Source organism: Felis catus, chromosome C1 (assembly GCF_018350175.1).
Source record: "Felis catus isolate Fca126 chromosome C1, F.catus_Fca126_mat1.0, whole genome shotgun sequence".
NCBI classification, from domain to species: Eukaryota; Metazoa; Chordata; class Mammalia; order Carnivora; family Felidae; genus Felis; species Felis catus.
The window spans coordinates 170658598-170673740 of NC_058375.1; the positions used below are offsets into that span (position 1 = coordinate 170658598).

Consider the following 15143-nt stretch of genomic DNA (forward strand, 5'->3'; position numbering starts at 1 on the left):
AATCCAATCATCTGTCAATTGATGGATGGATAAATAAAATGTCATAGCCACAAAATGGAATTTTTTTGGCAATAAAAAGAAATGAAGTACTGATACATGCTACAACTTGGATAAACCTTGAAAACATTATGCTAAAAGAAAAGCCAGTCACAAAAGACCATGTTATAGGATTCTATTTATATGAAATCTCCAAAACAGGCATACAGAAAGTAGATCAATGTTCGCATAGGGATGGGGGATTGGCAGGTGTGAATGCTAACGGGTCTGGGGTTTCTTTTTGGGGTGATGAAAATGTTCTAAAATTGTGGAACTAGACACACAACTCTGTGGATGTACTAAAAACTCACTGAATTGTATACTTTAAATGAGTAAACTGTATATATGTGAATTGTACCATAATAAAGCTATTACTTAAAAAAAAACAACTTTGTGCTGCAAAAGTTGAGAAGGGAAGTACAAATACTAGAAAAAACAAGAAACAGCAGCATTATTATAAAGTTTACCCCACAAATCAAGGAGCAAAGACTCTTAATTTACTCTTTAACAAAATATGTTACTGTTATGAAAACTGTATTTAATCAGATCTTGCTAATTTTCTAAGAAAAGACCTCATATTTAGGAACTATGCTTATTCTCACATGGACATTTACACACACACACACACACACACACACACACACACACACAGATTAAACTTAAATGATTCTCTGAAGAGCTCATATCACAGAGATTTTATAAGCCAGGAGAAACAGAAGTGTATATGAAACTAAATGTAAAACGATTCTCATAAACCCTCTCTCATTCTGAGTATATTATTTCTCAGATAAGTCAGCTAATTAATGTCAATAACTAAAAAGAGTCTCCACACAAATAATACTGTTCTTAAAAAGTGTGTACTTTGAATCACCCATTTGTAAACAGCAACTAGTTGTGATACCTTAATATACCAATTACAAAACATATTCTATGAAACAAAGAAAGACCTCTATTAACCTGTACTCACAAGAAACAGAGACTTTAACCAGACTTTATTACTTCTGACTGGTATTTTCCCTCTACATTAAAATATTTTTAAGTAAAGGTGATATCAGTAAGTTAAATATGAATCTTCAATAAAAATATAGGATTTAAAGAAACTAAAAGATGACAAAGTTTTTTAAACAGTTTCTCAAAAGTAGGAAGACCATATGTAAGAGGAAATTTCCATACAAAGTTTGTACATAAAGAAAAAGAGAGCAAAGATTATAACACAAGACTACCAAAGAAAAATATTTAAAAAGAGAAGACATGTAGAAAGATTCCAAGTCAACAAAATTTATATGGAAAGAACATGGTAAAATAAAAATTAGCTCTAATTTTCTAAAATTAGTTTTTATAGAAATTATTATAAAGAACTACCAAAGGATTATGTAAACATATCAGGATTATGTAAACTCTGAATGATTATATTTTGATATACTAAGAAAAACTACCCCATCTGAAGAAAGTAATATGGAAAAATAAAGATCCTACAACATCACCTAGTTATATTATTTTTCAGAAACAGTTTTCTCAAATGTAAAAATATTAAAGAAACATATATTTTATAACTAAACATAGCTAATTACCAAAAATAATACAAGCTCTATCACATTTACTAATTTCAAAATAGTGTATGATTATTAGGAAAAACTCCCCAACTAGTCATGCAAATATCTGGAACATAAACATATCTATTACCTTACTTTCTGTTGCAACTTGAAAGTGAAGAAGTGTGTAAGAAATTAACATCTTATGTTTTGTATGATAAAACGGTGACATATTTCAGTCATTTTTCCCAGTTTTAAAGATAAGAATAGTGTCTGTGTCTCTGAAAGTCATTCATCAATGTACATAATTGGTATACCAAAATATAAAGAGTTAGACAAATAAGAACTATTTCAAGTATTAATCTAACCATTACTTTCCCTACTGATGGTTAAAATCAAGTAGCACAAAAATTTCTATGACTTACATTGTTGTTGCGAGTTTCTACAGCAGGGAACTTTCTGACTATGAATTTCACAGCAGATTCCAGATTTTTGTCAATAAGGTAGGATGGTTTTGCCTTGGGATCTCCACATGCCTATAAAACAACAGTAATAAAAAAGTGAAATGCATCCTTGTTCTAAAACCAACTAACTAATAGCAAATCTGTAATCAGAAATTAGAGATATTTATTGTTTTTGGTGAGCAGGTGATAAAATGAATAGGCAAAGTGCAGGGATTGTCACAGCTGAAATATGCAATGGGAGACAGTACAGAGATGTTCTTCTACTGAAAAAAATGCATGGAAAGTTTCAAAGCAGTTAGCGCAGAACAGCAGTGAAGAAAAAAGCTCAAACCTAAAGAAAAAAAGAAAAAGAAAAAAAAAAGTCTTGGTTTGAGGTAGAATTGTATTCATCTGAAGCTAATAAATTATTACAAAATTAAATATTCAGAAGAGTACTGGAAATGTTTCTTTCTAAGTGTTATAAAATAAAAGCTTATGTTTAAATGTCTTTTCCAAAATGTTTTCCTCATTCATTTTAAACATTTTAATACAAGAGCCCTAGTTCAAAAGAACTGGAAGCTGCTAAAATTGTCTTTATAGTACTCAAGTGTGTAACCTGTTCCTCTGAACACCTGAGTCACAACAGTATTTTTCCATCATACCGGCAGCACGTCAAACAATGAATCTGTATCTGTTCTAGATCTCGTAAGCACAGAATAAATGGGAATGTTTACATTTTGACCACATCAGCCATATAGCATTCTCTGTAGTAAACTGTAAAGCATTATACAAATGTAAGCATTAGAAAGAACTTTTTATCTGAACTATTAGCAATACAGAATATAATCAGTACTATTCAGTGGTTCGTTATGCGACATTTAACTGCTTGCTAGTGAGATGTTATTTCTTAGGGAATTAAACTATAACATTGCTATTTAACTTCTCATTGCATTTTTTTTAATGTGTCCTTTGAAAAGTTTTATCTCTCTACTATGTGTGAGGAAATATCATATTGCAATTTAATGTTTTTTTTTTCATCTTTTACTATGGCTATGTTGTGAATTGCAGAAAGAGAAGTTATGAAACATGAAACTGATCTGAAAGCGGGCAAGCGGGCAAAGGGAAGGTGAAAAGCTTTGCAAACCTTCCAAACTTGTCCTTGCTGGGGAAGCATTGTAATAAAAAGAGAGAAAATTACGTGTAAACAATGATTGTCAAACTATGACATACGTTTCAGTAGAGAACTTATGCACCGCAGACTATGAATAACAAAACAAGATTAGAACTATATGGTGCTACAATTTTAAAGGTATTCTAAGTAGCGAGTTTAGTATACAATAGATTTTATAGAGTTTACACTATTCATATATATTTAAATACTACTGTGTAAGTGTACAACCATGTCAGTTTCTTGGTGCTCTTTCTAAATCAACTTAAAATAATACTAGAAGGAAAAATGAAGACTACATGCAACTATAAAAACAGGAGCAAAACCGTCAGTGAAATTTTACATACCTTAAAAAGAAACGGTAGCCAAGAATAAAAGTAAATTGTTATTGGATGACTTTTGCACTTCAGCCCAAATTGAAACTATTTTTCAAAAATCACCTAACTCCCTTCCAAGTCAAAGTATAAAAATCAATGCAAACATTCCTGTATTTTCCAAATGGAAATAGGAATGCATTAAGAATGCTCTTAATTCTCAAACATAAGCAGATAAAGCAAAATTAACTTAAGAAATTTAGAACTTCATAACCCTTCACGAGATTCACACAAGGCAACTATGCAAATTCTACTTCAACATCATAAATACTAAAATATATCTGAGTTTTCTTCAGACCATCATTTATTGCACATAAACTAATTTGTTAATTAGTCCACCTCCCCCAAAATATTATGCTATATAATAACTAAGAACCACATACTAAAATTCTGTCCAAACAGAAATACCTAGATTAGCATTTCCTTACACCAATGATACAATGAAAATCAAGTTTCCTAAATATTGCCTGAGGTGGTGCAGAATCCTAAAGTGATTCCAAATTACATTCAGTTTATTTTTTTATTACATTCAGTTTTTTAATGAAATGTTTTATCCTCCATATTCTAATATTTAAAAATTTAACTATCCATTCTAACAATATTAGTGACTATCTAATAACAAAAATACGATAGACTACTATACCCATTTCCCATGAGCACAAATTCTACTGTATAAGAATTTAATCAAGTATCTGAAAACTAACATATATGTATGCTCACATATATACGTGCTCAGGTGAGCATGTATATATAAGAGGAACTCTTCCTTCTCCCTCTAAAAACTAAAAGAATGGAATTTCATTTCAGTGGAAAAATAAATGGTTGTATAATCTTTCCTTGGAATTGATTTACCTTTTTCCACCCTGCTCAATGAGCCATAGCTAAACATACGATAGTGGGAGACAGAACACAGACTCTAAAACCTACTGGGTTTTAATCTTCACCACTTACAATCCATAGGACTTGAATATATTACAAAATATCTCCTAGTCTCAGTTTCTTCATGTTTAAATGAGGAAGTTAGTACTTACCTCATACATTCATTATGAGGATTATAAAAGAGATAAACTGTGTACAATATTTAGCTGAAGGACTGACACATAAGTGCTCTAAAATGCTCTAAAAATGCTCGTTGTTGTCAATAACAGCTACAATAATTATAATTACTCAAGTAAAAGTCTCATGAATAGTAATTGCAAAACAGTATTTATCATAGTATATGGAACTAGAAATAATGACTACAATTCACTCTTCTAATCACATATTTCCTTCATTTGCCCTATGTCTAAATACCAAATTTGTTGTACTTTTACAGTTTAACCTAATAGTTAAGAACATGATTTCCAAGACATTCAAATCCTAGCTCCATCACTTCCTAGCTGCATAACCATGAGCAAGTGATTTTACTCCTCTATGCCTCAGTTTTTCCATCTGTTACATAGGTTGATAATAAATGCAATTTACCCTATAAAGTCTTTAGCCCCATTACATGAATATCTGTGTGTGTATGTGTGTGTGCATGCATGCAATTTACAGATAATTAGCATACCACGAGCACTCAGAAATGCCAATAAAAAGTACAGGGTTCATAGGTACTATACAAAAGTACTAGACCTTATTTTATTTTTTCTGAAATCAACCTGCTTGATTTACTCAAATACCAACAGAGACACTGTGTAAGGAAAACTCAAGCAAAGAAAAAAGAAGTACAAGAAAAAAAACAATGACCTGACTAAAAGCTAACATCTAAGTAAATAAATACATCTAACAAAAAGCCGTACTTAATAATTCAGTTAAAAAGGATTTCCTACTAGGGTGCCTAGATGGCTCAGTCAGTTAAGCATCTGACTTTGGCTCAGGTCATGATCTCATGGTTCATAAGTCTGAGCCCTGCATTGGGCTCTCTGCTGTCAGCACGGAGCCTGCTTCAGATCCTCTGTCTCCCTCCCCCATTCACTCTCTCTCTCTCTCTCAAAAATGAAGATTTTTTTAAAAAAGGATTTCCTACTTGGGCGCCTGGATGGCTCAGTTGGTTAAGCGACGGACTTCTGCTGAAGTCATGATCTCGTGATTCCTAAGGTTCAAGTCCCATATCAGGCTCTGTGCTGACAGCATGAAGCCTGCTTGGGATTCTCTCTCTGCTCCTCCCCTGCTTGCCTGCTCTTTCTCAAAATAAATAAACATTAAAAAAAAGGGGGGGGGGGATTTCCTACTATACCAAAACAGTATAGCAAAATTCCAAGTAACCAGCTGTCTCAGTTTATAAAAATTAATCTTCTTCTTCCCCACCCTAACTCAGCACATTTCATTTTCAGGATATGGAGGACAAAGATATCATAAAATAACAACCTGTATTTCAAAAACACTGTCTGCAGTTGGTACCTATGAAACTCTACCTCATCCTACAACTACAATATTACACAAAATTAATCTTTCACTCTCAAAAGTATCATCCTTTGAAGTGGCACATTTAAGAAAATGACATATACTACTGTACTTAGTTATTAACACATTTTACAGTAATACATATCAAAAAGGCTTACCATAAAGACTGAATCAAAAGATTTAACAAATTACTAATTAAATTAAATAAAACTTTTGAATACTTCCACCATGCCACACACACCAAAAAAAGAAAAAGAAAGAAGGAAAAGGTGAGTACAGGGCAAAATTGCATCTAAATAACTGAACTTATAGCCCTACTGAAAAAAAAAATTTTTTTTTTTTTTGCTTAATTGGCTAAAAGAGCTACTTCACTAGAGAAAAAGGACACTATATCTGAACCACAGAATTTAAAAAAAAAAAAAACCCACTCCAAAATCTTGTTTATCTTGACTTACCATGCTTTCATAATGCATAAAATACTGTAATTTAAAATTCCAGAAGATCTAAAGCAAATTTAAATATTTATATACTTAAACTTCCAGTTCTCACAATTGAAATTTTATTTTCTATGAATATTCTACTTATCTTTAAATTCAACAAGGTTATGACTATATAAATTTTTTTAAATATTTATTTTTGATAGAGAGAGACAGAGCACAAGTGGGGGAGGGGCAGAGAGAGAAGAAGACACAGAATCCAAAGGGAGCTCCAGGCTCGAGCTGTCAGCACAGAGCCCGATGCGGGGCTCGAACTCACAAATTGCGAGATGATGACCTGAGCCGAAGTCGGACGCTCAACCAACTGAGTCACCCAGGTGCCCCTTAGGTTTTTTGAATTTTTTTTAATATTTTATTTAAGTTATTACTATATAATGTGACAGATAAAATTGCACTAGTGTTAAAGGGAATACTTAAATATAATAACTAAGAAATCTGTCTCTGAGTCAAAGAGCACAGCCCATATGACTCCCTGGCAAGTTGTTTAATCTCTGAACTTCGGTTCTATAATCCACAAATGAAGGGTACTAATATTACCTACTTAACAGGGTAGATTGTACAGATTTTTAAAAGACAAAATGCAAATAAAGTGCTTATTCCAGTGCCTGGTACATAAGCACTTAATAATTAAGTTCTAAATAATCATCTTCTATTTCTTAAAATAAAACTTCCCAAAACACATCAATATCTATAGTGAGTTCCCAATTATCAAAGTTAAGATTTTCTATGTAACCAATTCTAGGTCAGTATTTCAATCGACATCTCCAAGTTCATTTTTTTCACAAAATACAAATATAATATTTATTACCAAAAATAAAGAACAAAGATGTTTTAGAAAACCACATAATATTTTACTCATGCCAAAAAGTAAACATCCTTCACTGGAAACCTCAAGACCAAACTTTATGTGATTTTAAAGTAAACCTTAAAACAAATATTTCTGCCAATCTACCACCAAAACCCCTTCCAAGTCCCTTCCTTAGGCTGTCACAACATAAGATTACATAACACAGATTAATTTTATGTGATTAGTGCTACATGTTTTTTCAAGAACTTGTATTAAAAAAATCAAATATAGATAGAAATAGTCCTCTATTCATAAGAGATTATGCGACAATCAAGAAAGCAGAAAACAGGGGCGCCTGGGTGGCTCAGTCAGTTAAGCATATGACTTTGGCTCAGGTCGTGTTCTTGCAATTTGTGAGTTCAAGCCCCACATTGGGCTCTGGGTAACAGCTCAAAGCCTGAAGCCTGCTTCAAATTCTATGTCTCCCTCTCTCTCTCTCTCTCTCTGCCCCCTCCCCCACTCACACTCTTTCTCTCAAATATAAATAAACATTAAAAAAATTTTTTAAAAGAAAAAAGAAAACAACAACAAGGGTATGGAATAAAGAGGACATTTACTGGGCACCTGTTGTGTGTAAAACATCTATGCTTTAGAAAGTGTCTAACCCATCACTCAACGGAGAGGAAAGGAGCTTCAGAAAAATTAAGGTTTTACAACTATTAGCTGTTGAGGACCCAAAGATTCCAAAGCACTAAAAATGCTTAATTAAAAAAAATTTTTTAAAACACAAAAAGTAAAAAAACATGCTCCATTCTTTCACTACCTCAGCTGCTCAAAACTTTCATTGGAGTAATTACTATCAAAGGAAAAACCTGCTTAGTTCGATCAGTTTTATTTTTTAAGTCCTAGTCTATCTAAGTCAGCAGTAAATCACATTCCTTTGCCAAAAAACTATAGAACAAACCAATTTTTTAAATATAGTAACTTACAGGCACCTGGCTGGCTCACCTGGTTAAGTGTCCGACTCTTAACGTTTATTAATTTTAGGAGAGACAGGGAAAGTACAAGTCAGGGAGGAGCAGAGAGAAAGAGAATCCCAAGCCGGCTTCTTGCTATCCACCCAGAGCCCCTTGCTCAATTTCACAAACCATGAAATCAAGACCTGAGCCAGAATCATGAGAGATGGAGCGTGGAGTGGGGCTCTGTGCCAACAGTGCTGAGCCTGCTTAGGATTCTCTCTCTCCCTCTCTCTGCCCCTCTGCCACTCTCTCTCTCAAAATAAATGAACTTTTTAAAAATATAAAATAAATTCAATAATTTAATTAAAAAACATGAACAGGGGTGCCTGGGTGGCTCAGTTGGTTAAGCATCTGACTTCAGCTCAGGTCATGATCTCATGGTCTGTGGGTTTAAGCCCCATGTCGAGCTCTGTGCTGACAGCTCAGAGCCTAGAGCTGCTTCAGATTCTCTGCCCCTCCCCCACTCATGCTCTCTCTCAAAAATAAAACATTAAAAAAAAAAAATCTTAAAAATAAATAAAATGAATAAAATCCCAGAGATCAGAGTGAGAATACTATTTGTGAGAGTACAGGAAAGAAACCAGCCCCATCTGAATATGTAAGGGAAGAATAGAAAAATGCAAAATGTTACCAATTTATATAGAAACAGGAATTTAATTTTTTCTCAATAAAAAAAAGTCAGAGTTTTTAAAGGTTTTGCACAATTAAAAGCATAACAGGACCAAGATTCTCCCGAGTCTCCAAGGAAATTAACTGACATTAAAGCCTAGAGGAAGAATGAACATCACCTAAAATCATGGACTAGTAAAGCAACTTACCTAGCCTTCTTTTATTTATTTTAGAAATAATGAAAATAATACAATAAAATTTTTCAATAAGTACTGGAAAATCTGTCAGAAGCAAAACAAGCCTTAAATTCTCATATTAGTGGTTAATTTTCCAATTATTTTGTTTTCTTGTCCATATCACCTACATTTTGGCAAACCAAACTGCTCTGAACTTCCCCTTGAGCTTGGGCAGGTGAAAAAAAAAAAAAAAACCAATTCACTGCTAAAATTTAGATTAAGAAGCTTCACAGGAAAGTTAACTGGAATTATTAGAAATGCTTTCTTTAATATTAATATAAATTGGGGCACCTGAGTGACTCAAGTCGATTGAGCATCCAACTTCAGTTCAGGTCATGATCTCACGATTTGTGAGTTTGAGCCCCGCATCCAGCAGCATCCTGCTGGCAGCAGGGCCTGGAGACTGCTTCGGATCCTGTGTCACCCTGCCTCTATGTGCGCCTCCCCCCCAACTCATGCTCTGTCTCTCAAAAATAAACAAACATTAAAAAAAGTTTTTTAGGGGTGCCTGGGTGGCTCAGTCGGTTGAGCATCCGACTTCGGCTCAGGTCATCATCTCGCAGTCCATGAGTTCGAGCCACATGTCGGGCGCTGTGCTGATAGCTCGGAGCCTAGGGCCTGTTTCGGATTCTGTGTCTCCCTCTCTCTCTGCCCCTCCCCAGCTCGCACTCTGTCTCCCTCTGTCTCAAAAATAAATAAACATAAAAAAAAATTTTAATAAAAAAATAATTTTTTTAATTAATGTAAATTTATCAATAACTACCTGTTATTTACAGCTAATAACATCCACCTTAAAGGTATATAAATTATGCTTATTGTTTTCTAAGCACTAGTTCTGGGAAAAATCACAAACTTAAGAAATATTTCAATGTCTTATATAATTCAAAATTAATTAAAAATTTTAATGATATAGGGGCAGTTGGGTGGCACAGTTAACTGTTCAACATTGGCTCGAGGTAATAATCTCATGGTTTCTGGGTTTGAGCCCCACATGAGACTCTCTGCTGTCAGCATGGAGCTTGCTTCAGAACTTCTGTCTCCCTCTCTACCCCTCTCCCACTTGCTCACTCTCTCTCTCTCTCTCTCAAAAAGAAACATTTAAAAAATTTTAACGATTCAAATGCATTACTAATTACTACTCAATTCAAAAGAAGAGGTCTATGTCACTGTTGCTATTAAACATTTTTCAGCTTGCAATACAGAAAAACATCTCCATTTATAAAACAAAGGTGTTCCATAGTTTTTTAAAAAGCATTATATATGACCATATTTTTACTGTTTTAAAGAAGCTACTCTAAAGGACTACTGAAGAACACATTTCTGAAATACATATAAATACTTACTCTGTATTAGCAGTAAGTAGATATCAAACTATAATGTCAGGTAGTTAAAAAGGATAATTAAGAAATATTTCCAGAAGTTGTCTTGAGGTGGATTTAACAGGGGAAAAAAATAAACACTTATTAAAGGTCCACTTTGTTTCAAGGCCCAGGAATAGGTTTGATAACAATAGCGAAAACTTATTTATTTCTTACTCTTGTGCCAGGCACTGCACTAGCACTTAATATTAATTAACTCATTGAATTCTCAACCTTATAAGGTTAATTAAAGAGTATTCCACAGGGGTGCCTGGCTGGCTCAGTTGGTGAAGCATGCAACTCTTGATCTCAGAGTTGTGAGTTCAAGCCCCACGTTGGTTGCAGAGATTACTTAAAAATAAAAAATAAAAAGAGTATTCCACAGATGTAGGAGAAACGGCGTATCTATTTAAGATTTCAAGAGTTAGAATCAAGAAGATTAACATGGCATAGAAAATAAAAAGTGTATCTTGAAGCATAACAGAAGCTGAGAACAAATACTCAGTAGCTGATTTTGCTGGTAGAAAGTCTACACGCAGTCTACTAGCATTCCAGAAATTTAGTTATACCACAGAAAACAAAATTAAATCACTACAGTGAACAACTTCCTGAGAAAGAAATCAGAGGTATTAAAAACATATTTTACTTATCTTAGTGGCTCTTAACATCAGAATCACTTCAGGGGCTTTTTCTTCTCAGTAGTTTGTGTCAAGATACACATGTATTTTTAAAAACCCTTTAAAATGATTACATTATGTATCCCTGGCTAAGAACCACTAGTCTTCGAAGCTTATAAATAAAGAAACTATTATAACCCAGAAAGGTTAAATAACTTGTCCAAAGTTTAAAAAACAAAATAGAAGGGCACCTGGGTGGCTCAGTCAGGTAAGCGTCCAACTTCAGCTCAGGTCATGATCTCACGGTTTGTGGGTTCGATCCCCGCATCAGACTCTGTGCTGACAGCCCAGAGCCTGGAGCCTGCTTCAGATTGTGTCTCCCTCTCTCTCTGCCTGTCCCCCAGTCGCACTCTGTCTCTGTCTCTCTCACAAATAAATAAACATTAAAAAATTTAAAAATATATATATAGTACCGGAGCTTTATCTAGAATCTAGTTCTCTCAAGTATATTCTCTCAGAATATACTACAACTGTGGAAAATGATAGACAAGTTTAAAAGCTGTATGCCAGCAAGAAGGACATTAGACATTACTAAGGTATTTTATAACCTTATATGTTTTATATCTTTATATATTCTCCTGAACAAAAGTTTTGGAACCTTAAATAATGACTGACTACTCCTTGACATTGCCTACCTGAAGCTTCTATTCCTACTTCAAAACCAAGCACAAAAGTCATTATCTCTTCTTCCTCGGAATGGAATCTTCAACACTCTTCTGAAGATTCCCATAATCACACTTACATAATACATTTCAGTTAGATCTCTGTAAATCTCTCATACCTACTAAAATATGAACTTCTTGACATTGGAGACTGTATATTAATTTACCAGTGTCTATGAAGGAAGACATTCAACAAATGAAGAGTAAACAAATGGAAACCCTCAAAATTTGGGACTAAAACAATAGCTCGTAAGATTTATAAAATACCTTAAAAAATTTTTTTTTAATTTATTTATTTTTGAGACAGAGAGAGACAGAGCATGAACGGGGGAGGGGCAGAGAGAGAGGGAGACACAGAATCTGAAACAGGCTCCAGGCTCTGAGCCATCAGCCCAGAGCCTGACGCGGGGCTCGAACTCACGGACCGTGAGATCGTGACCTGAGCTGAATTCGGTACCTGGTACCTGCTGGTGGGGCTTTCTTTACTGCACTTCTTATATTTCATGTTATGGAACTTTCAATGTGAAAATGTTACCATTTGACTTCATGTAAAATGAAAAAAGTACATTTAAAATTCCACTTAATTTGGAACAGAGTATCGAGTTAGGAAATGATTCCATGTGTCCTTAAAATTAGGAAAGATAAATGCTACTTCATTGTATCTTTTAGTTTACACTTTCCTTTCTGCTTTATAAATACTCTTCCCCCAATTTAAGCAAGTTCCTGTTTCTTTAGTATTGTTTATATGATTAGTTCTTTCAGTTTGTATATTTTAATAGGTCAGGGACTAAATTTTAGAAATAATCACAAAGAAAAACTGCACAGAACATGAAAAGTAAATACAAAATATGTTTCCCAAAAAAATTTGAATTGAATTTTAAAGTTCCTAATTCTAGGGGCACCTGGGTGGCTCAGTCAGTTAAGCTTCTGACTTCAGCTCAAGTCACGACCTTGTGGTTCATGAGTTCAAGTGCCACATTGGGCTCTGTGTTGACAGCTCAGAGCCTAGAGCCTGCTTCAAATTCTGTGTCTCCCTCTCTCTCTGTCCCTCTTGTGCTCAACAGGCTGTCTCTTACTTTCTCAAAAATATACATACATACTTACATACATAAATAAATTTCCTAATTCTAAACCACTGCTCATTTTAACACATGACAAAGCTAAACGGAAGTCTCCAACAATAATCACTCTGGTACACTGATAGTATGATCTCAATTTTCATACAAATCCATACAAAGTTCATACAAATGCAATCTACAGTAAAGACAAAAACTATAACAGAATTACATATTTCTTTAAGGTTACTGTGTTCAAAATCTAATTCTATCTACCAAAAATATATCAATGACTGTAAACTTAATGGCAAAATAATTAAAAGAAGAGCCCATACTTAGTGGTCAATAAAAAGGTGTCAATCTGAATTCCAGCTGACTCAGTCAGAAGAACATGCAACTCTTGATCTGGGGGTCATGAGTTCGAGTCCCACATTGGGTATAGAGATTATTAAAAAAAAATTAATAAACTAAAAAAAAAATGGACAGATTACTTAACCTCTCCAAATTCAACTCCTTTATCCAGAAATAAGTATGTACATCACAGAACTAAAGACAAAGAAAAAAAATATAAACAGCATACAATGGCAGCTAGCATTAATTTCATTACACACTTTTTTTTGACAATAAAGAGATGAAACTATTTAATTCTAGTAACAAAGTGTATAACTACTGGAGCTGACCCAAAATTACTGTTGGAATTTAACTGATGTGAACATTCCTAGGATATTATCAAACAATAACATGGATTAGATTTTCAATCATCCTAGTCAAGAAGGACAATTACTTCTGACACTGACAGTTTTTCACCTGAGCCTCATTTTTAACATATTGGACATAGCCAGCTAGTAGCTATGTTCATTCTTTTAAATTTTTCTTACAAAGTATACAAGCAATAGGTTAAGGACCCTAATTTCATTTATATGTAAACTGCATCCATGATGCTTCATTTTTATTTTTGTAAAGAATCTAATTTAATCAAAAGGTAATAAAATATGCATGCACATATGTTAGCATTTGCACAGAAAAGCATGTAAGTATACAAGGTTTATTTTTAAAAGTAGGAAATGGGTAAGCAGAGAAATTTCTGAAGTGACACAATTCTGTTATGTTTGAATTTCTAACAATAAACAGGAATACAATAAATGTATTCCTTTTGTAATCATTAAAAAATCCTTAATATTTAAGTTACTTAACAAGTCCACAAAGGATAATCTGTCATTGCTACTTAAAAAAAATAAAAATGGGGTCCCTGGGTCGCTCAGTTGGTTGAGCATCCGACTTCGCTCAGGTCATGATCTCACAGTTCGTAAGTTTGAGCCCCCACATCAGGCTCACTGCTATGGGCACAGAGCCGGATTTGGCTTCTATGTCCCCCTCTCTCTCTGCCCCTACCCAGCTTGTGCTGTCTCTCACAGAATAAATAAAATATAAAAAAAAAAAAATTAAATTAAAAAATAAAAATAATTTTTCCTAAGTATTTTTCAGTGATCTTTATTTCCTCAGCCTACCATCCAATATTACAAGAAAAAAATTATCAAATCCTCATTTTTACAAGCAGCACTCATTAAAAAATAAACTTACAAATAGACATAATAGGATCTGTTTAAATAAATAATATATATTATTTAATTCAGGTTTATGGAGAGATGTTTCCTTCTTAACATACTTAAGGCTCTCATGAAACCCCCCTGGGGGGTGGGGGGTGGGGGGAATCTCATACTAACAACACTTACTACTCCAGAACTTGCCACAAACCAATCTATGGAGCATGTTTCTGCTCCTGATTGATGAATGGAGAAAATAATACCCTAAATGAAGAGAAAGAGAACACTGAAAGAGAAAACTAAAGCTGGTTCCCCTCCCTTTACCTTGCGCTACACCCCTCCTTCACATGCATCTTTTTTTTTTCCTCCATTAAATAAGCAGGTACCAGCTAAGGACTTTCAATTTTTTTATACTCCTATTCATTTTTTCCTCATAAAATAAATGTATCCAAAATCATGGGGAGAAGACTATGAAAAAAAAAAGAGAGCCTCTAATAAAAAAAATTTTTTTTAAACAAGTGAAAATACATTGAAATCTGCAAACACACACCATTCAAAAAAAAGTCTGCAATAGTTGGGTGGGTCTTTTCTTCTTTTCCGTCGTTTAGAATTAAGGCAATGATGTAACTAGAAAAATCACGCAAATATTAACTGAGACCTTTCTAGTAAAGAGTTATCGTTCATATTAGTGATAGGTAGGAAAAAAAAAAAAGGAGACTTTGAAAAAACAAAATAGAAATATTTGCTCAACTCAGCAAAAA

The 15143-nt window shown here is 33.8% G+C and overlaps 1 protein-coding gene across 5 annotated transcripts in view; it reads right to left on the reverse strand.

The window, feature by feature from the left end:
* Nucleotides 1–15143, reverse strand: part of NCKAP1 (NCK associated protein 1) — a 108923-nt gene that overhangs the window by 88968 nt on the left and 4812 nt on the right. For 3 of the 5 annotated variants that reach the window (XM_023259530.2, XM_023259533.2, XM_023259529.2), the window contains exons 2-3: nucleotides 3156–3173; nucleotides 1994–2104 (exon numbers count right to left, since the gene is read on the reverse strand). In XM_023259530.2, coding sequence (XP_023115298.1) covers nucleotides 1994–2104; nucleotides 3156–3173 — 129 coding nt within the window. The remainder of the gene's footprint in view (nucleotides 1–1993; nucleotides 2105–3155; nucleotides 3174–15143) is intronic. The other 2 variants (XM_023259532.2, XM_023259531.2) reach the window with 1 other exon arrangement.